Source organism: Pecten maximus, chromosome 2 (genome assembly GCF_902652985.1).
Source record: "Pecten maximus chromosome 2, xPecMax1.1, whole genome shotgun sequence".
NCBI lineage: Eukaryota > Metazoa > Mollusca > Bivalvia > Pectinida > Pectinidae > Pecten > Pecten maximus.
In genome coordinates this window covers 50,038,966-50,064,529 of record NC_047016.1, presented here as the reverse complement: position 1 = coordinate 50,064,529, position 25,564 = coordinate 50,038,966, and the positions used below count along the sequence as shown (strand labels likewise).

The following is a 25,564-nucleotide window of genomic DNA, read 5'->3' as shown; positions in this document are numbered from 1 at the left end:
AGAAATTTTCTACGTTCGGTGATAATATAGCCTCTTTTTATAGAACAGTAGGTCGTAACCTAAACTCAGCCGATTCTACAGACAAATCTTCTATCGTTTCGATGTTGTATTGTTCGTATGTAGTACAATCGGTTTTATTATATATCTTACATAGATCCACAAAAGGTACAAGCAATATTCACACCAGGTAAATATTCTCACCTGTACAATCTGGTACACACAATTATCAAAAGTTTATTTCAATAAAATATCACTACTTTATACCACAAAGCCACCCTCAACCTCTATCGATGAAGAAAAGGTACAAGGCCAGCTCTAATCGTAATATGTTTGTTCCGAACTTGTACAAGATCAGGATTATACTCCAAACTTACTATCATCACACGAAACAGATTTGTATAAACCTGTTGTTTGATTAAGCAACCGATTCAATAACACAGTATGGTTTCATTTGCTATTTTCTAATTCCTTAGAAAACTTAATTGGGTGTTTGGTTTGGTACAAAGCATAATGAATCAATGTTTGATTTCTACCAGAAATTTACAATTGTGCACTTTAATGAACAATTTAAAATGGAACCTGAAATTTACATCAACCAGTGTAACTATATACACTTATGTACTTGAAAAATATAGTAATTTTTTCTTTAAAACTGGGAAGTATTCCTGCTTAATTCTTTAGTTTTGGGGGAAAATCATACAAATTGTAGCTAGGGGAACATCGTAAGTTTTTGGCTGTAAAAGAGATAAAAAATATCACTTTAAAGAGATTTAACTTTAAAATGGTAAAGAAAATGCCAACAACCATCATATTTACTCAAAATATACGAAAGAATTGAGTCGGAAATTTGACATAAGATAATTTTTTATTTATTCTGTTTTTTTCTCATATAGATATTTTTTCATCACATCTAAATGATATTTCATTCCAATATCAGGTTACTTGATATCTTGGTTATGCTGCGGAATTCAAATTGGTTCAAGGTCAATATTACTCTGAACAAGTTAATATGTAACGATTCACCAATGCATAGGGGCCGCGGTGGCCGAGTGGTTAAGGTGTACCGACACTTTAACACTAGCCCTCCACCTCAGGGTTGCGAGTTCGAAACCTACGTTGGGCAGTTGCCAGGTACTGACCGTAGGCCGGTGGTTTTTCTCCGGGTTAATAACTCCGGCATTCCTCCACCTCCAAAACCTGGCACGTCCTTAAATGACCCTGGCTGTTAATAGGACGTTAAACAAAAACAAAGCAAACCAAACCAAATCACCAATGCATAGATATATTGGATCCCAGAGTAGTATCCTTGATTTGTATCGCTATACCTGAAAAGTTATCTCCCTTGACCAAAGTCAGCTTACGTTTTGTAGTAAACAACATGGCTGACAAGGCCATTCCAGTGACTTATAAAGCCGCCTGTTGGAGTTCTTTAAAATCCAATTTATCTTAATTCAAGAACGCTTTGTGGGAAATGGACAAAACGTATATTTTTTTAAACAAATGTAGACAAAGACTCAAATATTCCGGAAATATCACAAACAAAACATGACTACTGTACGATGGAATACCAGATATCTGATAGGTCATCAGCTTCTCATATATCGTGATATATATCGTATCGTGACCCCGGTATCGCGATACGAACCGTATTGCTACCCACCTTGCGATACACAGCTCTATTAAAATGTCATTAATCATTTTGGACACAGCAAATAGTTGTTCACATGAAGTTGTCCATTTGAACTGTCCCCATTAGATCTTGAATGTAGGTCAAAATTACTTCAAACAAAGACAGCCCTTCAATCAAGCTTACCACTGGCAAAGAATGTATCTTTAAATATCAAGCCTTTTAGATAAGGAAGGAAAAGTTATACTGAACATCACACCAATAGATGAGCAATTCCCATCTCAAATTATCAAGTTGAATCCTTTTAATTAATCTTCTTAAAGCAAATTTAACATTAAATTTCCTACATCAATTTAGTTTCAAATTCTGGGTTTGTGTTATCACAAACCAAATGATAAATTAGAACAAAAATCAAAAGAATATCATGCAAAATATGCTTGATATTTAAAACCAAAGACAACTTGATATTTTTCAAGAATGCTAATTAAGAAATATTCAATACAATTTTCAAGTCAACTACCAAAGGGCCATTCTCAGTCCATCTGTGTACAAACTAATATATAACATGTATAACCATGTAGATGTCCATAAAATGATGAATCTATTCTATATTGATATATCAATAATAATTATGAAGACTTATTAAATGATAAACTTTAATTACCTTTGACAAGTTCTCAGGTATTTGAAAAGTTTAATTTTCAATAAGGCAATTCAATTTCTCAATTTGCCTTGCAATGCGTTACAGCTGTAATTTTTGTGCACCGCAAACCACCCAATTGCCCCGAATCATCAAGCACCCTGACAACTTAGATCATTATACAAGTTGTAATTTTTGTGCACCGCAAACCACCTGGTTGCCCTAAATCATCAAACACCCTGATAACTCGGATCATGATACGAGTTGTAATTCTTGTGACCCGACATCACCTGACTGGCCTAAATCTGTCTTGCTCGCGAGTGCAACAAGTTCCAGTTTAGGTTAAGGTTTCGGACTAAGTGTAATCTCCTTTGTATTTTTTAGACCTAAGATACATCTCTAGGAAACTTTTCAATTCACGAATATTTGTTAAGTATGTGTTATATACAGGAGACAGGCAGGTTCTATTCAAACTCATCTTGTTATTTCTCTATTTTAATTTTCCATTACTCAAATTTTGTACAACAGCATAATGTGTGCAAATAAATTTTCATTTTTTTTTTTTAATTTTACATGTCATGGAATGTGACTGTCAGAAAAGTAGTTATTTCGCAATGTGTCACTGATCAAGAAAATACTGTTTAATCTTGATTAAAGTACATTCCTTTTATTTTAAGTGTATTTAATTGATTTATCTGTAACTGTGCTAATAATTATTTCAAATAAAAAATATACAGACTAATCAAATATTTAAAATGTTAAAGAGTTGTTTACACGACGTTTACATGAAGCTAAAAATAGGCACTGCAATCATTCTTCATGGTTTTGTGTATTTTTGTAAAAACCATTTCAAACAACTTTAAATATTTATACAAAACCCACAGACAAAAGATGACGGGATATTGTCATCTTTCATCTATCACATTTAAAAGTCCCTGTCTGCCATTGTTGTTTGGAATTCTTGTTCATAGATAACTGGTCTCCTCGGGCTTCTCGACTTAAAAATATTTGCGATATTCTCCTAACACATCTTTCTCCTAAAAAAATCTCTGAAATAGTACTAAAATATGAAAACTATGCCTTTGAATAAAAACTATTTTTAAAAAATTCTGTTTTTTTTTTTTATATTTTATAATATACATGCCAATTTAATTATATATACCATGAAACTTACTAAATACCTATGACAGGGGGGCAGGGATAAAGTTGGTAGATAGAGACAGCTAAAGAATTTGTCTAATTGAAAGAAAAAAAATAAAACATTCTGACCTGTTGGACCATTTTCATCCGTAGTCGTGTCAGGTAATCATGGACACTGTCCGTGTCCGTGGCAGCCATTTTCTCCGGTTTCCTTAGCAACACAGTACACTTTTTTGGTAGTTCATGTTCCTTTCATGTCACTGGTATAGAATCCTTTCATCGGACTCACCTGTTTGGAAATTCAAAATACTTTCTTCAGTTTGTTCAACAGTCTATTGAAGGCAGTATTGACACGAATTGGATCAGTCCACTTTCCATACGAGGTTGGAACAGGTCTTACCTTTAACAGGTAGAATGATAACTTCAAACCCATTTGACAGATAAAGAGTGCATCTTTTCATACCTAGCTCCTTTTACCTATAGTGTATATAAATATATCTACCTGAAAGCTATTTCAAATCCTACAAAAAGCTTACTAACAGTAAATTTCTTCTCATTTCTAAATTCCTTTAAAAATACTTTTTTTTCTACAAAACTTGTAGAAATATTATTCTGAATGTAGTTTGATTAGAATATATTTCAACATTTACTTGAACTTGAAAGTCAACTTTTATGCTGAACAAAATTTTGTATGATTTTTAAATGAAGTTGACCATGCTTTCGTATAACTGGGCAAACCTTCTCATTACGAGGACCAAATATTAAAACTTTTATCAACGGAAATTTTAAATAACTGTATAGCGAGGGATTTCCACCAAATTGATTTCTGGCCGATGGTTGTATACAAATGGACGTGAGATGAAAGTCATGTAAGGTAAACTCGAGACATGGTAAATCTTTAAACACCCAACCAACCGATCACTCTTATAACTGAACCATAAAATTATTTTCTCAGTGGTCACTATAATATGTATGTGTACAAGTAAACAAACAAAGTTCAGTTTTGCCACAGAAACACATTAACATAAATTGTACTCTGGTAAATATAAACCGCAATCTTCCTCTTGGCTAGAGAGAAATTGTATTTAGCTTGAAATATCTCATATATGCCTAATAATCCCTAGTAATAAATGATTTATAATCAATAACATTCTCTGTTACAATACATACACAGAAATACTACTAATGTCAAATTCAACATTTTCCTTAATAGAGGAAACAACAGATAATTCTTACATTAAAATATTGTAAAGATCATGACAAAAAATCTTTACTGAAATAATATGAACAATACAAGTCCCTGATCATCCATCCACATCTCGAGATTTAAGACGGTTGAGACACTTATTATTTCTCAGATAGTAATCAAATTATAAACTTAGGCCTTTAATAATATTATAAACTTAACTGACGAGTTAAGTTTGTGCAGCATATTTTTCCCATTTTAACAAACTTGGAAGAAAAACATCTAAATGGTTATTTTAACCAAAGTTTAAAAAAAAAGGTTACTTCATGGCAGAGGTATAAAAATATAGACTGCAGTGAACATTTTTCTACAAACCTTTCTGTCTAAACCTGAAAAGAATGATTAAGGAAAAATATTTATTAGAATTTCAAAAATTTGAATTTTATTGTTTTCATCAGTCAATATTTGTAGCTAGTGTGTGCAGGATTTCTACTTACGAAATGAACACATCAATGTTGCAAATGTTGGAAACTCTTCAGGCATTTTCTACTAAGTTTTACTACGAATTTAACTTAGTTATGGAAATCTTAAAGTAAAACATGAACACATATATAGCTGCAATACCTGACAAATTCATTAGTTTATTAGCTTCCTTTTTTAATTGATTTTAAGGTAATGTAGTCTCTAATATATAAAACTAGCATCAAAGTTATTAAACTCACGAGTTGCTCCAATTTTAGGCAAACACACTTTAATTTGAAATGTGCACAAAAAAAAAAATTTTTTAGATGTAGATCTTAAATATCAAAGCAAAGTTAATTCATATTATACGAAACATTAGGTGTATGTGAAGCTAGAATACAATAAAGAAGTTTTTAATGTCAATTCTTAAACCAAAACATGATGAAATCTGCAAATTTACAAATGATTTCAGAATTTTAGCTGTCATTTAAACCAACAAGTTTATTAGTATGTATGGTTTCATAAAAAAAATATGGGGAAAAAATCAATATTTAGAAATCATTTTTACAGATACACAATTTCAGCTGATTGCATGAATATGACAAAAAAGGGGGTAAGAAGCATTTCAAAAACATCTCAGCATTTCTACTACTGTTCTGATTCATCAGTATGGTATACTGGGAGGGCATACAGCATTCAAAAGCCTGTGTATACAGCATTCCCCAGCCTGGGTACAGCATTCACAAGCCTGGGTATACAGCATTCCCCAGTCTGGGTATACAGCATTCCCCAGCCTGTGTATACAGCATTCCCCAGCCTTGGTATACAGCATTCCACAGCCTGTTTATACAGCAGTCCCCAATCTGTGTATACAGCATTCCCCAGTCTATGTATACAGCATTCCCCAGCCTGGGTATACAGCATTCCCGGTCTGTGTATACAGCATTCCCCAGCCTGTGTATACAGCATTCCCCAGTCTATGTATACAGCATTCCCCAGCCTGTGTATACAGCATTCCCCAATCTGTGTATACAGCATTCCCCAGCCTGTGTATACAGCATTCCCCAGTCTATGTATACAGCATTCCCCAGCCTGGGTATACAGCATTCCCGGTCTGTGTATACAGCATTCCCCAGTCTGGGTATACAGCATTCCCCAATCTGTGTATACAGCATTCCCGGTTTGTGTATACAGCATTCCCCAGCCTGGGTTTACAGCATTCCCCAGTCTGTGTATACAGCATTCCCCAGCCTGGGTATACAGCATTCCCCAGCCTTGGTATACAGCATTCCCCAGCCTTGGTATACAGCATTCCCCAATCTGGGTATACAGCATTCACAAGCCTGAGTATACAACATTCTCCAGCCTGTTTATACAGCATTCCCCAGCCTGTGTATACAGCATTCCCCAATCTGTGTATACAGCATTTCCCCAGCCTGTGTATACAGCATTCCCCAGCCTGTTTATACAGCATTCCCCAGTCTGGGTATACAGCATTCCCCAGCATGACTATACAGCATTCCCCAGCATGACTATACAGCATTCCCCAGTCTGGGTATACAGCATTCCCCAGCATGACTATACAGCATTCCCCAGTCTGGGTATACAGCATTCCCCATCATGACTATACAGCATTCCCCAGTCTGGGTATACAGCATTCCCCAGCATGACTATACAGCATTCCCCAGTCTGGGTATACAGCATTCCCCAGCATGACTATACAGCATTCCCCAGCATGACTATACAGCATTCCCAAGTCTGGGTATACAGCATTCCCCAGCATGACTATACAGCATTCCCCAGTCTGGGTATATCATTCCCCAGCATGACTATACAGCATTCCCCAGTCTGGGTATACAGCATTCCCCAGCATGACTATACAGCATTCCCCAGTCTGGGTATACAGCATTCCCCAGCATGACTATACAGCATTCCCCAGTCTGGGTATACAGCATTCCCCAGCATGACTATACAGCATTCCCCAGTCTGGGTATAGCATTCCTCGGCCTGGGTATATAGTAAGCAAAGCCAAAGGGGGACAAATCCTATACAAAATCAAAATGTTTTATGAGTATATTGACAAATCAAACACTCATGAATGTCACTGTAAGAGGAATTTATCTGAACTGTTAAATCATTACAGAATCAATGGTCAGACCATCTACTTACTTGATAATTGTTCAATAAATTGAAGTAGTTTTACAGCTAGCCAATATACTGTTATAAACCAACTTCAAAGACCCAGGAAGTACAAGCTTCACTGCTGAAACTTCTTTGATTGACAAACCTCCGTCAAAAATGACGATTACGGTTGCGGGAAGGATCGTTGTATGCTTTAAAAGAATTAAAAAAGTGCAGGGATTTGGGTACAGTGAGAGGGTTTTTTTTTTTTTTTAAATTAATTTTTTTAGTGGAAACTATAAGATAAAACATTATGAGGGTGTGTCTATGGTGTATGTTTGAGATCATCAAGGGCTGCATTGTGTATATGTGCCTTGAAGATCTCTAGTGTAGTGCATTGTACTGCTGCCACCGGGAGGAGGTTCCATTGTGTTATTGTGTGTGGGAAGAAGGAGTATTTGTATGTGTCATTGGTGGCAGATAGGTGTCTGAAGGTGTAGGGGTGTGTTTGCCTTGTCCTAGGGTCTGCTGGGTGCATGATGCCGTGTGGGTCTATTGCGACATGATGGTGAATGATTGTGTATAATAGTATGAGTCTGGTCTTGAGTCTACGTGTTTGAAGTGTGGGCCAGTTGAGTTTGTCCATCATGTCTTGTACTGAACTTGTGTTGTGGTATCTGTTTTGTACGTATCGTGCTGCTCTGCGTTGAATTTTTTCTATTTGGTTGATTTGGTTTGTGTTGTGCGGGTCCCATATGGAAGAGCAGTATTCCAGTTTGGGTCTCACTAGGGCTTTGTATGCATGTTCTTTTATATGTTGTGAGTTTATTTTCAGGTTGCGTTTTAGGAAGCCTAGTGATCTGTTGGCGTTTGCGGTGATGTTGTTGATGTGTGTATCCCATTTGAGATTTTTCTGTAGTGTGAGTCCTAAGTATTTGCTGGCGTCGACTTGTTGCAGTGTGTGGTCGTGCAGTTTATAGTTGTATGTTGTTTTGGTGCGTTTGTTTGAAGTGGATATGATATTGCATTTGTTTGGGTGAAATTTCATGAGCCAGTCTTGTTCCCACTGTCCTGCTGCATTTATGTCTTGTTGTAATTTGTGTGCGTCGTTTATGTTGTGGATTGTCTTGTAGATGATGCTGTCGTCGACGAAGAGTCTGAGAGTGCTGTGTTTGATGTAGTCTGGTAGGTCGTTGATGTATATGAGGAACTTACTACCTTATTTGACCTAATAAGTGCATTGTGCACTTACAAAAACACAAAAGGAATGTTTTTACAATGACACCATGTACAGGGAAAAGTTCTGTGATGGGAACATTTTTTTTTTCATTTGCACATCTTTATGTAGCTTAAATAATCCTTTTGCTTAAAGACCAGGTTATATTAACAGATTAGTGAAGTAAGGAACTTTTTATATTTCAATTACCACAACCATCCTCCTTTCCTGTAGAGTGTGTTTATTAGGTTGGGTATGGTTAATATGTTAGCAAACTATGGAATTTAAAAGAGAAACTGTAAGAATACGGGAAAAAAAAGGAAACATTGAATGCTTCAGCTTTCTTTTAACACAAGCTGAAAATTAACCTGTTAAGGAAATTCTGTTTGGGAATTTAACATTGAAATTGGGAATTTGAAAGAATCAGGGGCCAAATACCAGCCTAGGAAATCTCAACACAAGATTCAAACACAATAATAAACATTGAGAGATAACTCCGGTCAAATGAAAGTTACAAGGGACCTGACAGACAAAAAACATCATAGCATCATATTCTCATCAAATCGGACAGGTTGTATAAAAGAGTCTGCAATCATGATCAGTTTTAGGAGTCTATCAAAACATCAGATCAACTGATTTCTTGAGAGTTTCTAAAGTTTCATGAAGTCTTCTGAAAAATAATTAATTATTGCTTGTTTCCTATTAAGAAAGACCTATACATAGAATTTTAGTGTCAGTGTAAACAAAAACTTGGCCAGCAGAGGAGAACCCAATGGAGGGGTGCTAGTACTAGTAAAAGACAGGGACTGGTTCATCAGATCGGCCGGAACGACGAAAAGAGTAGGTAAGTCAGAGCATCAGAGTATGGACGTACACAAGCGGTCTAAGTGTGGGAGGAAACTGGAGTACCTGGAGGCCCCCCAACAAGGCAGATATCACTGAAAACACGACCAGTTCCTTCGGAGAGTACTTATATCTTGGAGACTGAGCAGAAGGACAAGAAAAAGTAGAGTACCACAGGCAGATATATTAGCTTTGTCAAAGAAGGGGCGCAGCTGAAGACAACGCCAGACAGACAGGAATGACTGGAATTTTTGGAGGAGCCAATGATTGGATACTAATAGTACGACCTGGAGAAGAAAGCAAGCTCTTCAAGAGTCCCCAGAAAGGAAGCAATGAAGTATGTTAGGTCTGATGGAGGGATACAGGGCATGGTGTTTTACCCAACTGAAATTGGAGTCAGGGGATTAACAAGTGCCAAATCGGAGTTTTTCTGCTGCCCCGGTGCCATAGTTCAAGCTTTGCAACATATACCTTTTCTTTCCTAATTAACCCATCTTTTGACTTGTGTCTCCCTGTACATTTAGACCTCCTCGTTGTCTCTAGCTGTTCCACCGATGTTGGAAATATCCCGCCATGTGTCAATTTCCCAACCGGAAATGTAAACCATGATCACGTGACCCTACGTCACTGTCCAAAATGGCGAATGTCAACAAGCGAGTCATATGAGAGCAGGTAAAGCAATGACAGTTGCTATCTCATCGATGTCAGTGTCGTTACCCGTGATTATTCATGAGGATTCGTCACATAGATATATCTGCTGAATGTTGACATTAATTTAGATTGTGAAATTGATTTCTCTTTTATTGATCAGTTCTCATTGTCACATGTAAATATATTTCGTAATTTTACGGGTCAAATTTAGGTTCTAGATTACGATCAAAACAACCAGCGTCTACCAAGGACTTTGTGCGTATATATGTGTCAAATGACCAAAGTGTGGTATGTTATTTGTTGATAATTGATAAATGTCCATCGCCATTCGGTTTTCCCTCTAAACACGGTACGTTAGCAACAAAAAAATGATACTTGTGTATCCGATCATTTACAGTGGTTCTTAGTTGATGACAACAACGTTAACGTCAAGTAGATATTTTCGGAATTTCTGGCTAAACATCCAGCTGTTGAAATGTGTTATATTATATTTTTATTACAACGTAGCCCGGGCTATGTACAACCAGATACCTATATTAATGTATAGGTCTCTGGTACAACGTAACTGTTTTTACAAGTCGTTGAATATGGGAATCAGTCTAATCTTTATGCAACAGAATCGTTTAATATACCTTATGAATTATTAATTTTTTTCTTTCAGGTTGAATAGTTAAATTTGTTCAACCAAATTGATAGTGCCTTTATTGAACTAGTACAATAACCAGAATGTCCGGCTCGCAGACGTCGTTAATCGCCAGTCTGGTTCACACAATAAGTGCCCATACATCTGATGTCAATTGTGTGGCGTTTTCTACCGATAACAAACTTGCCACCAGCTCTGGTGATAAAACTACAAGGCTTTGGGATATCAACGACTTCACGGAACTACCCAGTTCTCCTTTGTGCGGCCATACCTACTATGTACATTGCTGTACGTTTTCCCCGTTTGGGACCACAGTGGCCACTTGCTCTACCGATGGTAAACTGATAATCTGGGACGTGCAGAATGGGAAGAAAGTGGCGATGTTACAACATCAGAAACAGAATGGTATACGTGTGTGCCGATTTTCTCCGAATTCGAAATATTTGATATCGGGAAGTGATGATGAAACTGCCTGTTTATGGAACGTACAACAACAAAAACTTCTCAGGTATTGATATTTTGTTTGATTTCTTTTGGATTTAGAGTCTTTTGAACCATTTTAATACATTTTTAAAGGAATGGGAGGCATGGGGAAGTTATATAGAGAGGAGGGGAGGGGTGGTGGCAGTTTGGATCACCCTCTTGTTAATTCTTACCTGATTCGACAATCATAATTATATAGACTAGCTATGAACAACATATTGATGTGAATTGATTGTCAGGTTATAAGAAAAGAAAAGCAGTTGTTTTACAGATGATCAAGGTATAATATGTTGGTAAAATCAGGTTTTATAAAACTCATGTTTTACGGTATATATGTAGTACAAAGATTACTTTTCCGAAAATCAAAGATCTACTATGTGGTCAATGATTCAACTCTTTATTTTTTTTTTTATTTTCAGAACCTTTGCAGAGCATGAAGCATCAATTGTTGGATGTGCATTCTCTCCGGACAGCAATTTCGTGGTGACAGGTTGTTCCAATGGTAACCTCAGAGCTTGGGATGCTAACTATGGACACTCCAAACATTTGGCCTACATCCTGGAAGGTCACGACCTTGGGGTGACATGTTGTGACTTCTCTCCTACCTATGGGTCTGCACGAGGTTAGAGTCCATTGTTCATACAACATATTCCAGTTTTTTTCTGTCTATATATTTGGTTCCAAATTTAGTTTCCATTCCGAACTGTGTATATTGTTAATTTTACCCAATGAAGTCGTAAAAGATCACAAAAGCTGGATCTAATATTTTTCTGCAAGGAAATGAAATTCAGCAACCTATATACTGTATGTACCCCATTTTCTGCTTATTTTACACTTTTGCTCAGCAACAAAAAATTCTACCGGGTAATTTTCACAAGGCGATATGCAATTTCATCAATCGCTATTGAAACACTGTGAAATGGTAACCAGTATGATATCGTAAAGAATGATACATGATCTTTATCAACACATAATTTTTTGAAATATCACATATTTATCAAATTGATGAACTAATTGAACTTCTGAAATGGAGATTACCAGTACATGTCTTGCAGTTTAGAAACTCACCCATAACACAAACAGTATAAATTATATACCTGTATCAGCAGTAAGATCAGAATTTCCTATTGCTGTGGTATTGATTATTATGGATTAATGTAGATGACAATGTGACGTGGATTTCTTTGTTTGACAGAGGTGTACAAAGATGGCAGTGTATGGTTCCTGCTGGCGACTTGTGGCCAGGACAGCCTGGTCAAGCTCTGGGTGTTCCATACTCAAATGGGCAGTAGAAGTAAGTGGTCAGAATTACATTCATATTGAGGTCCGACGTGACAGTAGAGGTAAGTGGTCAGAATTACATTCATATTGAGGTCCGCCGTGACAGTAGAGGTAAGTGGTCAGAATTACATTTATATTGAGGTCCGACGTGACAGTAGAGGTAAGTGGTCAGAATTACATTCATATATTGAGGTCCGCCGTGACAGTAGAGGTAAGTGGTCAGAATTACATTCATATTGAGGTCCGACGTGACAGTAGAGGTAAGTGGTCAGAATTACATTCATATTGAGGTCCGACGTGACAGTAGAAGTAAGTGGTCAGAATTACATTCATATTGAGTTCCGACGTGACAGTAGAGGTAAGTGGTCAGAATTACATTCATATTGAGGTCCGACGTGACAGTAGAAGTAAGTCGTCAGAATTACATTCATATTGAGGTCCGACGTGACAGTAGAAGTAAGTGGTCAGAATTACATTCATATTGAGGTCCGACGTGACAGTAGAAGTAAGTGGTCAGAATTACATTCATATTGAGGTCCGACGTGACAGTAGAAGTAAGTGGTCAGAATTACATTCATATTGAGGTCCGACGTGACAGTAGAAGTAAGTGGTCAGAATTACATTCATATTGAGGTCCGACGTGACAGTAGAGGTAAGTGGTCAGAATTACATTCATATTGAGGTCCGACGTGACAGTAGAGGTAAGTCGTCAGAATTACATTCATATTGAGGTCCGACGTGACAGTAGAAGTAAGTGGTCAGAATTACATTCATATTGAGGTCCGACGTGACAGTAGACGTAAGTGGTCAGAATTACATTCATATTGAGGTCCGACGTGACAGTAGAAGTAAGTGGTCAGAATTACATTCATATTGAGGTCCGACGTGACAGTAGAGGTGGTCAGAATTACATTCATATTGAGGTCCGACGTGACAGTAGAAGTAAGTGGTCAGAATTACATTCATATTGAGGTCCGACGTGACAGTAGAAGTAAGTGGTCAGAATTACATTCATATTGAGGTCCGACGTGACAGTAACAGTAAGTGGTCAGAATTACATTCATATTGAGGTCCGACGTGACAGTAGAGGTAAGTGGTCAGAATTACATTCATATTGAGGTCCGACGTGACAGTAGAAGTAAGTGGTCAGAATTACATTCATATTGAGGTCCGACGTGACAGTAGAAGTAAGTGGTCAGAATTACATTCATATTGAGGTCCGCCGTGACAGTAGAAGTAAGTGGTCAGAATTACATTCATATATTGAGGTCCGACGTGACAGTAGAAGTAAGTGGTCAGAATTACATTCATATTGAGGTCCGACGTGACAGTAGAAGTGGTCAGAATTACATTCATATTGAGGTCCGACGTGACAGTAGAAGTGGTCAGAATTACATTCATATTGAGGTCCGACGTGACAGTAGAAGTAAGTGGTCAGAATTACATTCATATTGAGGTCCGACGTGACAGTAGAAGTAAGTGGTCAGAATTACATTCATATTGAGGTCCGACGTGACAGTAGAAGTAAGTGGTCAGAATTACATTCATATTGAGGTCCGACGTGACAGTAGAGGTAAGTGGTCAGAATTACATTCATATTGAGGTCCGACGTGACAGTAGAAGTAAGTGGTCAGAATTACATTCATATTGAGGTCCGACGTGACAGTAGAAGTAAGTGGTCAGAATTACATTCATATTGAGGTCCGACGTGACAGTAGAAGTAAGTGGTCAGAATTACATTCATATTGAGGTCCGACGTGACAGTAGAGGTAAGTGGTCAGAATTACATTCATATTGAGGTCCGACGTGACAGTAGAAGTAAGTGGTCAGAATTACATTCATATTGAGGTCCGACGTGACAGTAGAAGTAAGTGGTCAGAATTACATTCATATTGAGGTCCGACGTGACAGTAGAAGTAAGTGGTCAGAATTACATTCATATTGAGGTCCGACGTGACAGTAGAAGGTAAGTGGTCAGAATTACATTCATATTGAGGTCCGACGTGACAGTAGAAGTAAGTGGTCAGAATTACATTCATATTGAGGTCCGACGTGACAGTAGAAGTAAGTGGTCAGAATTACATTCATATTGAGGTCCGACGTGACAGTAGAAGTAAGTGGTCAGAATTACATTCATATTGAGGTCCGACGTGACAGTAGAAGTAAGTGGTCAGAATTACATTCATATTGAGGTCCGACGTGACAGTAGAAGTAAGTGGTCAGAATTACATTCATATTGAGGTCCGACGTGACAGTAGAAGTAGTGGTCAGAATTACATTCATATTGAGGTCCGACGTGACAGTAGAGGTAAGTGGTCAGAATTACATTCATATTGAGGTCCGACGTGACAGTAGAGGTAAGTGGTCAGAATTACATTCATATTGAGGTCCGACGTGACAGTAGAAGTAGTGGTCAGAATTACATTCATATTGAGGTCCGACGTGACAGTAGAAGTAAGTGGTCAGAATTACATTCATATTGAGGTCCGACGTGACAGTAGAAGTAAGTGGTCAGAATTACATTCATATTGAGGTCCGACGTGACAGTAGAGGTAAGTGGTCAGAATTACATTCATATTGAGGTCCGACGTGACAGTAGAAGTAAGTGGTCAGAATTACATTCATATTGAGGTCCGCCATGACAGTAGAAGTAAGTGGTCAGAATTACATTCATATTGAGGTCTGCCATGACAGTAGAAGTAAGTGGTCAGAATTACATTCATATTGAGGTCCGACATGACAGTAGAGGTAAGTGGTCAGAATTACATTCATATTGAGGTCCAACGTGACAGTAGACGTAAGTGGTCAGAATTACATTCATATTGAGGTCCGACGTGACAGTAGAAGTAAGTGGTCAGAATTACATTCATATTGAGGTCCGACGTGACAGTAGAAGTGGTCAGAATTACATTCATATTGAGGTCCGACGTGACAGTAGAGGTAAGTGGTCAGAATTACATTCATATTGAGGTCCGACGTGACAGTAGAAGTGGTCAGAATTACATTCATATTGAGGTCCGACGTGACAGTAGAGGTAAGTGGTCAGAATTACATTCATATTGAGGTCCGACATGACAGTAGAAGTGGTCAGAATTAGATTTAAACTGAAATCCGATGTGACCACTGGATAGATTCAAGTCCTTTGAAGTGTGAGAATGGGTCAAATACAATCCCACCATATCATATTTTATTTTTCATTAATAGATTCAGAAGTGTATATTTATAGGCCCTTAAGTGGTTCCCTTTATCATAAACATTCTGTATTTAATCAATTTAATATACATGTTTTATCTAACATGAGAATGAACCATGAAAATAAACACAACAAATTAAGTTAAATAACAAGACGTTTTGTTTTGATATGGTACAAGCAAACAATTGTACCATACAACTGTACAGAACTAACCTGCTACCACGAAAGACAGTATTCACAGAATCTTGTGTTATACAGTATTGTCTTAAACAAAATATATAGGTAATAGAATCCTACAGAAAATATAATGTAATGTCCTCACAAAATTTTCTTTTTCAGCGGTTGATTTGACCACAATACACACAATGGTTGGACATAGTGGCCCGGTCATGTGCTGTTGTTTCTCCCCGAATGGTCAGCTGCTTGCCTCTGCGTAAGTCTGCTACTTATGACTAAATAATTGTACTGAGGAAATATGCTTGTTGTATTTTCATCATCATCATCATCATCATCATCATCATATTGGCCATACAAGGGTCCAAAGGAATTACAACAGAAATGGAGAACAGTACTGCCAAAACTGAAAATTAGGAATTGATTTGAAAGGCGTTGGTTTCCTAAGAAATATCCCTAGCTCAAGAAAGAATCAATGTTGTATACCATGTTTTAGGGGATACCAGACATACAGCTGGGCCCTTCCTGGCCTTTGTTAATGTTCTCGTTCAATATATGTATATATTCTCCAATTATATTTTTGATACTCAACTGTAAAAAAAAACTGTATAATGTAACCATGGCAACAGTTAAAATTGGGAAAATTTGTCCTGAGATTATATTGATTTTGTAATAATCTGTTTGGTATGACTGGTTGTGTTGCTGATTATATAATTTGTTATCATGTTAATCTGCTGGACAAAAGTCATGTGATCCTCAGTCAATTTATCAGTTGTACAGACCATTGTGTATAATGTCATTGTTTTGTTTCAGGTCAATCGATAAGACCATCAGACTGTGGGATCCAGTAAGTATGATAAAACAATGTAGCTTTGTCTAAATAAAAGCAAATAGCACATACTCCCAATTCCCCTAATTAAAAACCCGTCCTACAATTGCATATTCCCTACCCCACACTCCATCCACTACACATCTGCTTTCCCCTCCCTCTGTCCCCTATCCCCTACCCCTCCCCTCCTCCCTTCCCCATTACCCCCACTCCTTTTGCCTTTGCTCTCCCTCTCCCTCTTCCCCTCCCTTTTTTCTCCCCTTCCCCCACTTTCCCCCTCCCCTTCTCCTGCCTTCTTTTTCCCCTTCCCCCTTTCCCCCTCCACTCCCCCCTTCTCCATTACCCCCACTCCTTTGTCTTTGCCTTCCCTCCCTCCTTCCCCATCCCTTTCCCCTCCCCTTCTATTCCCTTCTTTTCTCCTTCCTCTACTCTCTTCTCTCTCCCCCCTCCCTCTTCCTTTCCACTCTGCCCTCACTCTCCCTCCCCTTTCCCTCTTCCTTCCTTCTTTCTCCCCTTTCCCCCCTTCCCTTCCCCCTTGCCCTCATCCATTACCCTCTCTTTCTTCTTTGCCCTCCTCTTCTTCCTTCCCTTCCCCCTTGCCCTCATCCATTACCCTCTCTTTCTTCTTTGCCCTTCTCTTCTTCCTTCCCTTCCCCTACCCTCCTCCATTACCCTCTCTTTCTTCTTTGCCCTCCTCTTCTTCCTTCCCTTCCCCTACCCTCTGCCCTCCTCCATTACCCTCTCTTTCTTCTTTGCCCTCCTCTTCTTCCTTCCCTTCCCCTACCCTCCTCCATTACCCTCTCTTTCTTCTTTGCCCTCCTCTTCTTACTTCCCTTCCCCTACCCTCCTCCATTACCCTCTCTTTCTTCTTTGCCCTCCCCTTCTTCCTTCCCTTCCCCTACCCTCTGCCCTCTTTGATTACCCTCCTTTTCCCTATGATCTCCCTTTTCCCTCCCCTTCCCCTCCAACTACAATTCACAATATATGATACAAACTACCAACTAAGAAATATTTTATGATACTACATAAACCAGGATAATAAGCAATGTTACATTAACTGGAGCTTGAAACATGATAATAAGCAATGTTACATTAAGTGGAACCCTCTGTGTTAACCATTACTTATATACTAAACCATGATAATAACCAATGTTAAGTGGAATCCTCTGTGTTTACCCATACCTACACTATAAAACATGATAATAAGCAACATGACACGTAGTGGAATGATTTTATTTGTGTTACCACTCCTAACATGATATTCCCTTTGGAACAGAATTCCTGATAACAGCTCTTCTTTCATTTCCAGGCAACAGGAAGCTCACTACACATAATATCTGGACATTCACGGTATGTGGCTAGTGAGGGTCAATTGTATAGAGTGGGTAAAATAATCATACTTTTATTTTATGTATTTTTCAGTCAGTTTGCCATCCATGTATCTGTTCTGATCATCTATATTGTGTTTTTATCCAGAGATGCAAGGTGATTAGTCAGTTCAGGTCGTAAGATATTGGTAATAAGGGTGCTTATGTATATACTTCCCTGTTGTGTAAAAGTGGAGAGTTACTTGGAGGAAGGGAGAGAGAGAGTATTTCCCAGTTTGTAGATATGTGACATTGTAATATGTATCTCCTTGTTTGTAGGTATGTGACATTGTAATATGTAATATATATTATCCTGTTTGTAGGTACGTAACCTCGTGTGCCTTCTCCAGTGATAGCCAGTTGCTGGCGTCAGGATCTAACGACAAGACAGTACTGGTATGGAAGATCACCACACAAGGTGAAGCGATCGGTAAGTGTAGGACTATCAAACACATTCCTCATCTACAGCCTATCCCAGCCTGGCCGCCGTGGCTGAGTGGTAAGGTGTCCCAACACTTTATCACTAGCCCTCCACCTCTAGGTCACGAGTTTGAATCCTACGTAGGGCATTGCCTGGTACTGACCATAGGTCATGTTTTTTCTCTAAGTACTCCAGCTTTCCTCCATCTCCAAAACCTGGCATGTCCTTAAATGACCCTGGCTGTTAATAGGACGTTAAACAAAAATTACAAAAAACAAACCTTGGCCAATTTGATTGATAAAACGCAGGAAATACCCTGTAGACTACATACATGCTATACCTCCTACAAAATCTACAAAAAGTATTAAAGTCGAGTAAGTCCCACATAATTAATTGTTTTATAGATAACCTGAACACAGACCAGGACAGGAAAGGTGCGGCCGAGCAGAGCTATATGACTGTAAAGCCTATAGCCCAGTGGGCCGTCGAAGACGTGTGTAACTGGCTAGTCACCATTGGGATGGGGCATTATACAGACAACTTCAAGTCTAACGACATCGACGGCACCGAGCTAGTCAGTCTCAACAGCGAAATGCTCATCTCACTCAGAATAGGTGAGCAAACGTCAATCATTGTAAATAGTCACGACTTTCAGATTGGTCAGAGAAACAAGATGGCTGACCGGCAACCATCTTTGATTTTGATACATGACAAGTTTTATTGCCTGTTTTAAGAAGTACAGTAAAACTCGGATAAGTCGAAGTCGACGGGACCAAGCAAAATATTCGACTTATCCGATGGTTCGACTTATCCGTGTTTGTATATGGAGACAAAACCCGACTATCATCGGTTGTATGCAGAACAAGTGCTTGCATGATAACATAGTCGAAAATAAGCAATACATAATAACAAAGAAATTAATTAATTGTACATGATAACAATTATTCCTTTATCTAATAAACAATATTGTGCACAGTTACAGATAAAAACAAAGTTCATGCGTAAAATAGTCTTTGACATAGACACACGATTTACACACGGGAGTCGCAAATGACAGCATAATATTCTATGAAAACGTTACATATATTATAAGAATATAAATGTATATATTGTACTCATATTATTTATCTTTAAATCCGTTTATATTGTTCTCCAATTTAACAATATTAAACAATAAACAGGAAAATTGATCGACCGTACGCGTGCTGATTTTGTATCAAAGGTGAAGGCCGCGGTCAGTGTTTTATCGGCTGCATAATCATGCATTGCCACAATCTTTTGAACAGAGTAAAATCATCCCGCATATCATTGTTACTATTGCATCGTCGTATTCAGAATTTAGGCATATATAGATAAATCAATGACAGACAGGTATTTTTCTTTGCATTTTTCGATGGAAGATATGTAATTTATCGTTTACTTTTTCCTTATTTTTTTCGGCGGCCTTGTGCATCAAAACAGTAAACAGAACACATATTGGTTTGTAGACTAAAACGTGCACATTTTATTCTTAGTTATGTATACCTGAACGTTTTACTTCACCTGAGCACCTGTATAAACAATGGGATGATGCGTAACCGACAGCCGGAAACTAATAATAGGCTCTGTTTACACCGTTACGGGTGATCGGTCACACTCGGTCAATCAGACGAGGCCAGCAAATTTTACCTGAGACAGCATGACGCCTCGATGTTCGACACAAAAATGGAAATTTTGGTATAGTTTAGAAGGGAGGGACCACAAAATATATTCGACACAACCGCAGTATTCGATTCAACAGTGTTCGAGTCATCCGTGCTTAATTTACTAAGATAAAGAAGGGAAAAAATCGGGACCGAACGAAACGTTCGACACATCCGATGTATTCGATTCAACCGTGTTCGACACAAGTGAGTTTTACTGTATATGTACTTGCATTGGATTCATTTGTTCTTTCTCTTTCTTTTAGATATATTTTCATTTGTGTAAGTTTATATTTAAAACTGTATGGAAGAACAGAATGACCGACAGGCAGCCATCTTTGATTTTGATACATGACAGCCATTTTGAATTTTGGAATTTTCACATTATCATTGCTTGCAAACATTTTTAGGGATTTTTCTTAGTGTTCAAGATGACAGATTTCAAAATATCCCTTTGAACTCCTTCCCTTTGTGCTCAGTCCTTGTGTGTGTTTGATAGAATATTATAATTTGACTACTATTGAATTATTCCCAGATGCCCTCGGCCATAGAAACAAGATACTGAGAGCCATGAAGTGTATCAGTGTGAAGAATGAACATCTACTGAAAGATCCTGGTAAATATTCCATCAAACTTATTGTTTGTCATTAAGTTTTCATTTACTTATAGTAATCACTTAAGTTGTAACAGACACAAGTTTGCATTAATGATTCATTTTTATTTTGACAGTAGTAAAGTTAGCTCATCATGTGGCTCAAATCGACTTTCTCCATGTTGCAATCGTAAAACAAGTGTTTAAATCACACAAAAAATTATATGTATTGCAATTTTACAGTATAAGTTTGTGCCATTTTAATTATCCATAGGACGAAATCACTGTTTCTTATGTATGAAATCCAGCTATAGATAGTATGCCTTAATTGTAACACAGGACCATGATAAAATAATTATCCAGGGTTGAACCATGAGGTTAGATATTTCATTCTAGCTTATAGGAATGTTCAAACCCCTGTGCTTCGATATAAATTTTGATGCCAACAATAGGACAATGATGTAATTCAAATTTTTTGTTGTGTACCGGTAATTTAAATTTTTTGTTGGGTCCTTGTTCTTCAGATGCTGGCATTCCAGATGAATATCTTTGTCCAATCACCAGGGAGCTGATGAAAGACCCTGTCATAGCAGAGGGTAAGTACTGGGCTCTTTTAGCTTTTGGTTGTCCAGATGATTTGACAGGATTGCCTGTTTTAGGGAAAAAAAAGTACAGATTTAGTGATTTCATTGTTATATCTGAATGCCCATCAAAGTTTAAGCATGGTATGTGACCTTTGTAAAATTAACACACGTAGATGAATAGGCCCCTGATATATCTTTAATCTCAAAAAGGAGTTGCCGCGTACTCAACGTGCAATAAGCCCACCCCACCCCTAGTAGGAAATAAAGGTATTTTAATGGGAGGAGGGTTATTGCCAAATGTATTTATTTATTTTACTGCTAAATGGTTCTAAAACAGGTTTCATACCAACTTGGGTTTTCGGCAGAATACCTAAAATACGAGAGGCTATTGAATGGTAAATTGACCCAACACTCTTTGTTAATTGAAGACTGAAACTATCTGATTATTTTCAAGACTCAAATCAGATTCAACAATTTTCCATCTGTAAATGGGCAATTACAAGTAGGCCACTTAATCCAATACAGCATTATTCATCTGTAGATGGCTACACTTACGAGCGGGCGGCCATTACAGCGTGGACCTCCAAGGGCAAGGACAGGAGTCCTATGACCAACGCCATTCTCTCCACCAAACAACTCACTCCCAACCGCAGCCTCAAGATGCTCATACAACGGCACCTCAATGGATAAACAGACCAGGACTGTTGTGTGCTGTTTATTTTCAGATCTTGACCACATGTAATTATGAAATATTTGTGGACACAAGTTTTTTCCAATCATTATTTTGCTAAGTAACCCAAAGGCTAAAGACATCCATTCAGAAATTCATGGGGTCTTGTCCAGAGATAGTGCTGACAGTTGAGACGAAGGGTGAAACAGTCATGTATATATATTCTGGCCTGCAGTTATGGCCACTACTGGGGAAAAAATCAAATTTTACTGCAAAGTTGTTAAGATACCACTTCAATGCCTTTATTGAAAAATTAGGGATAAAATAAAATTGATATCTTTAAAGCAAAATCATTATTGATGTTATAGTCATTTGTTATTTCCATGAAAAAGTATTCTTTAAATACTTAATTTTGGTCTAACTGTAAAAATTTGAACTAACAATTAAGACATTTATATTAATCACTGAACAGTCATTAGATTGCAGAACTGGTCTGGGCGGAGCACTGGTGGCCAGATAGCTCAAATGGTTAGTGCGCTTGTCTAGAGGTTAGAGGTTCCAGGTTCGAGTCCCGTCTGGTTGTTGCATTTTTCCTCCCTGTTCAATAATGACAGTCTATATACATAATGTTAATCTGTATAAACTTTTAACTGTTATCAGGCCTATTGTTTCATGTTAAATGGCCGTCACAAATCGTTTGTCAAGTTAAATGTATTTTTGTTATGAACTGTTTGTGAGATATTTTGTTGATCTGTTGTATGAAAATACATTATGTACTTTGTGTATTTCTCAAACAAAATTAAATTTATAACTACCAGTTATTTTTAAATTTCCTTAATTCTAAATGTTTGTTTATCAAAAGTAATGTTAAAACTCCTGTTTTGACATTTATAATCATTTAAAACAGTAATAATATTGTTTTTAGTAACAAAAAAAATTATAAGAAATATTAGAATTGATGGCCTATTACAGTTTGATGAAGTTTCACAATAACACTTATATACAGGTATATAGACAATAATTTGTAGTAAAGTACTAAATGTTGTAGCTTTACATTGTGATATTTTTGCAAGTATGGAGGGAAAATCAAAGTAGGATTGGTGTTGTAAAGAAACTGTCCTACCTCGTGTGTGTGTCTGCCATAAGATACTGGATCAGACAGACGATCTGTTGCTGGTTCAATGTCCATTTCGTATAGATTAATTATAGGGTAATCACTGGACGGAACATTAAAATCATGATTGTTGATAGATTAATCACTGGATGGAACATCAAAATCATGATAAATAATGGATTAATCACTTGATGGAACATCAAAATCATGATAAATAATAGATTAATCACTTGATGGAACATCAAAATCATGATAAATAATAGATTAATCACTTGATTTAACATCAAAATCATGATAAATAATAGATTAATCACTTGATGGAACATCAAAATCATGATAAATAATAGATTAATCACTTGATTTAACATCAAAATCATGATAAATAATAGATTAATCACTTGATGGAACATCAAAATCATGATAAATAATAGATTAATCACTGGATGGAACATCAAAATCATGATAGTGATATTTCCGTTTGTGGAGCTTTATTAATCTGCTTTTCATTCTTTTGTTGTCCCATTATGCATGCATGTAAATACTTTTGTTTTTGGAGAGCCATGTTTGTAACAATGATCGTCATTGAATATGTCCAGCTCGGCAGCTCCTGCAGTGTGAACCGATTATTTACGACATTACCAGGATAACAGTGTCAATATTAGACTAAAACAAACCAATCAGGCACAAACAAAGATCAGCCAAAATGATACAAAAATCTGCCTACCACAGGAAGTTATTTATTGCAGAGTGATTACAAGCTTATGTCTTTATGTTATTACTGATAACTGGATTATTGATATTGTACACATATTTTTATATACATTTGTATACTATACCAGATTGATCTTGAAGTCCTACTTTTCTCCATGTTTGTGTTCCATTGTCATTAGATATTATACACTGTATATAATTTAATTTGTATCTTATTCAAAATATGTCAAATGAAAACAAAAATGAAATCAAGATTCAAGTTATTTTGGTTACTGGATAACATTCCAATTCAGATTTACACAGGTTTTATATTAGAAATCCAGTGTTATTTATAAGGCCAGATTACACAGGTTTTATATTTAGAAATCCAGTGTTATGTATAAGGCCAGATTATACAGGTTTTATATTAGAAATCCAGTGTTATCTATAAGGCCAGATTACACAGGTTTTATATTAGAAATCCAGTGTTATCTATAAGGCCAGAGTACACAGGTTTATATTAGAAATCCAGTGTTATCTATAAGACCAGATTACACAGGTTTTATATTAGAAATCAAGCGTTATATATAAGGCCAGATTACACAGGTTTTATATTAAGAAATCCAGCTATATCTATAAGGCATGATTACACAGGTTTTATATTAGAAATCCAGTGTTATATATAAGGCAGATTACACAGGTTTTATATTTAGAAATCCAGTGTTATATATAAGGCCAGATTACACAGGTTTTATATTTAGAAATCCAGTGTTATCTATAAGGCCAGATTACACAGTTTTATATTTAGAAATCCAGTGTTATATATAAGGCCAGATTACACAGGTTTTATATAAGAATTCCAGTGTTATCTATAAGGCCAGATTACACAGGTTCTATATTTAGAAATCCAGTGTTATATATAAGGCCAGATTATACAGGTTTTATATTAGAAATCCAGTGTTATATATAAGGCCAGATTACACAGGTTTTATATTAGAAATCCAGTGTTATCTATAAGGCCAGATTACACAGGTTTTATATTAGAAATCTACAGGTTTTATATTAGAAATCCAGTGTTATCTATAAGGCCAGATTACACAGGTTTTATATTTAGAAATCCAGTGTTATATATAAGGCCAGATTACACAGGTTTTATATTAGAAATCTACAGGTTTTATATTAGAAATCCAGTGTTATCTATAAGGCCAGATTACACAGGTTTTATATTTAGAAATCCAGTGTTATATATAAGGCCAGATTACACAGGTTTTATATTAGAAATCCAGTGTTTTCTATAAGGCCAGAGTACACAGGTTTTATTTAGAAATCAAGTGTTATCTTCTAGAAATCCCTTGTGATTGTTAAGGCCAGATAACATATTTTTATCTTTAGAAATTCATTGTGGTTTTTATTACACAGGTTTTGAGAAATCTAGAAGACTTCCGATGGTGATCAAAATGTTCTCCAAACCACCGAGTCCTAATTGACGTCCATGATCAAACTTTTTTTCCTTCGATACATTTTGTACATTAATTCCTGTACTGTAGACGAATCCACAATGGTGATCAAATTTCTGTGATAGGCATGATTGTCATTTTAACTGTTGTTTGTTCCGAGTTATTTCTTTGTGGGGAAATTTAAATACAGTATAATAAATCATAATTTTGTAGATTTTCTTCGTTTTCAAAGTGTTACAAGATATTCTGAGTGGAAATGTTTTGATTTTGTAAAACTTTGTATCTGGAAATGACAAATAAAAAGTGCTTAAAAAGTGAAGATATATAGTGTTATATGTGAACCATGACTGGAGAATCATGTGCCTTAATTCCTCATGCATGCTGGGAAATTTGATAGAAAGTCAAGAGCTGGATTCACTTTCATTGTTACTTGAATCAATGGCGTTTTGAACAATAGGTCACAGGCGGTATTTGGCTTAAACAGTTTTTATGAACGAC

General features: G+C 36.9%; 1 protein-coding gene across 10 annotated transcripts; it reads left to right on the top strand.

Annotated features, from left to right (window-relative positions):
- The first annotated feature begins 9,860 nt into the window (after nucleotides 1-9,860).
- LOC117322371 (WD repeat, SAM and U-box domain-containing protein 1-like) lies at nucleotides 9,861-25,385 on the top strand. Of its 10 annotated transcripts, none has more exons than XR_004531530.1 (13): nucleotides 9,861-9,907; nucleotides 10,548-11,037; nucleotides 11,432-11,634; nucleotides 12,208-12,306; nucleotides 15,826-15,919; nucleotides 16,474-16,507; nucleotides 17,799-17,839; nucleotides 18,180-18,286; nucleotides 18,682-18,891; nucleotides 20,495-20,575; nucleotides 21,076-21,147; nucleotides 21,677-24,075; nucleotides 24,664-25,385. XR_004531530.1 is itself a non-coding variant. In XM_033877237.1 (12 exons), the coding sequence occupies exons 2-12, from the start codon at nucleotides 10,613-10,615 to the stop codon at nucleotides 21,823-21,825; spliced, it is 1,515 nt and encodes a 504-aa protein (XP_033733128.1). In that variant the 5' UTR covers nucleotides 9,861-9,907; nucleotides 10,548-10,612; the 3' UTR covers nucleotides 21,826-25,385. The 10 variants fall into 10 exon arrangements, 2 of the variants coding, with proteins under 2 accessions (XP_033733128.1, XP_033733129.1); XR_004531531.1 differs by having other exon boundaries at nucleotides 21,677-24,263; nucleotides 24,923-25,385; XR_004531528.1 differs by having other exon boundaries at nucleotides 21,677-24,263.
- Nucleotides 25,386-25,564: the final 179 nt, after the last annotated feature.

Coding starts and splice junctions, on each gene's coding strand:
- LOC117322371 (XM_033877237.1), top strand. CDS start 10,613: ATGTCCGGCTCGCAGACGTCGTTAATCGCCAGTCTGGTTCACACAATA. Junction 18,287..18,681: donor CACACAAGGTGAAGCGATCG/GTAAGTGTAGGA, acceptor ATTGTTTTATAG/ATAACCTGAACACAGACCAG. Junction 18,892..20,494: donor GCTCATCTCACTCAGAATAG/GTGAGCAAACGT, acceptor AATTATTCCCAG/ATGCCCTCGGCCATAGAAAC.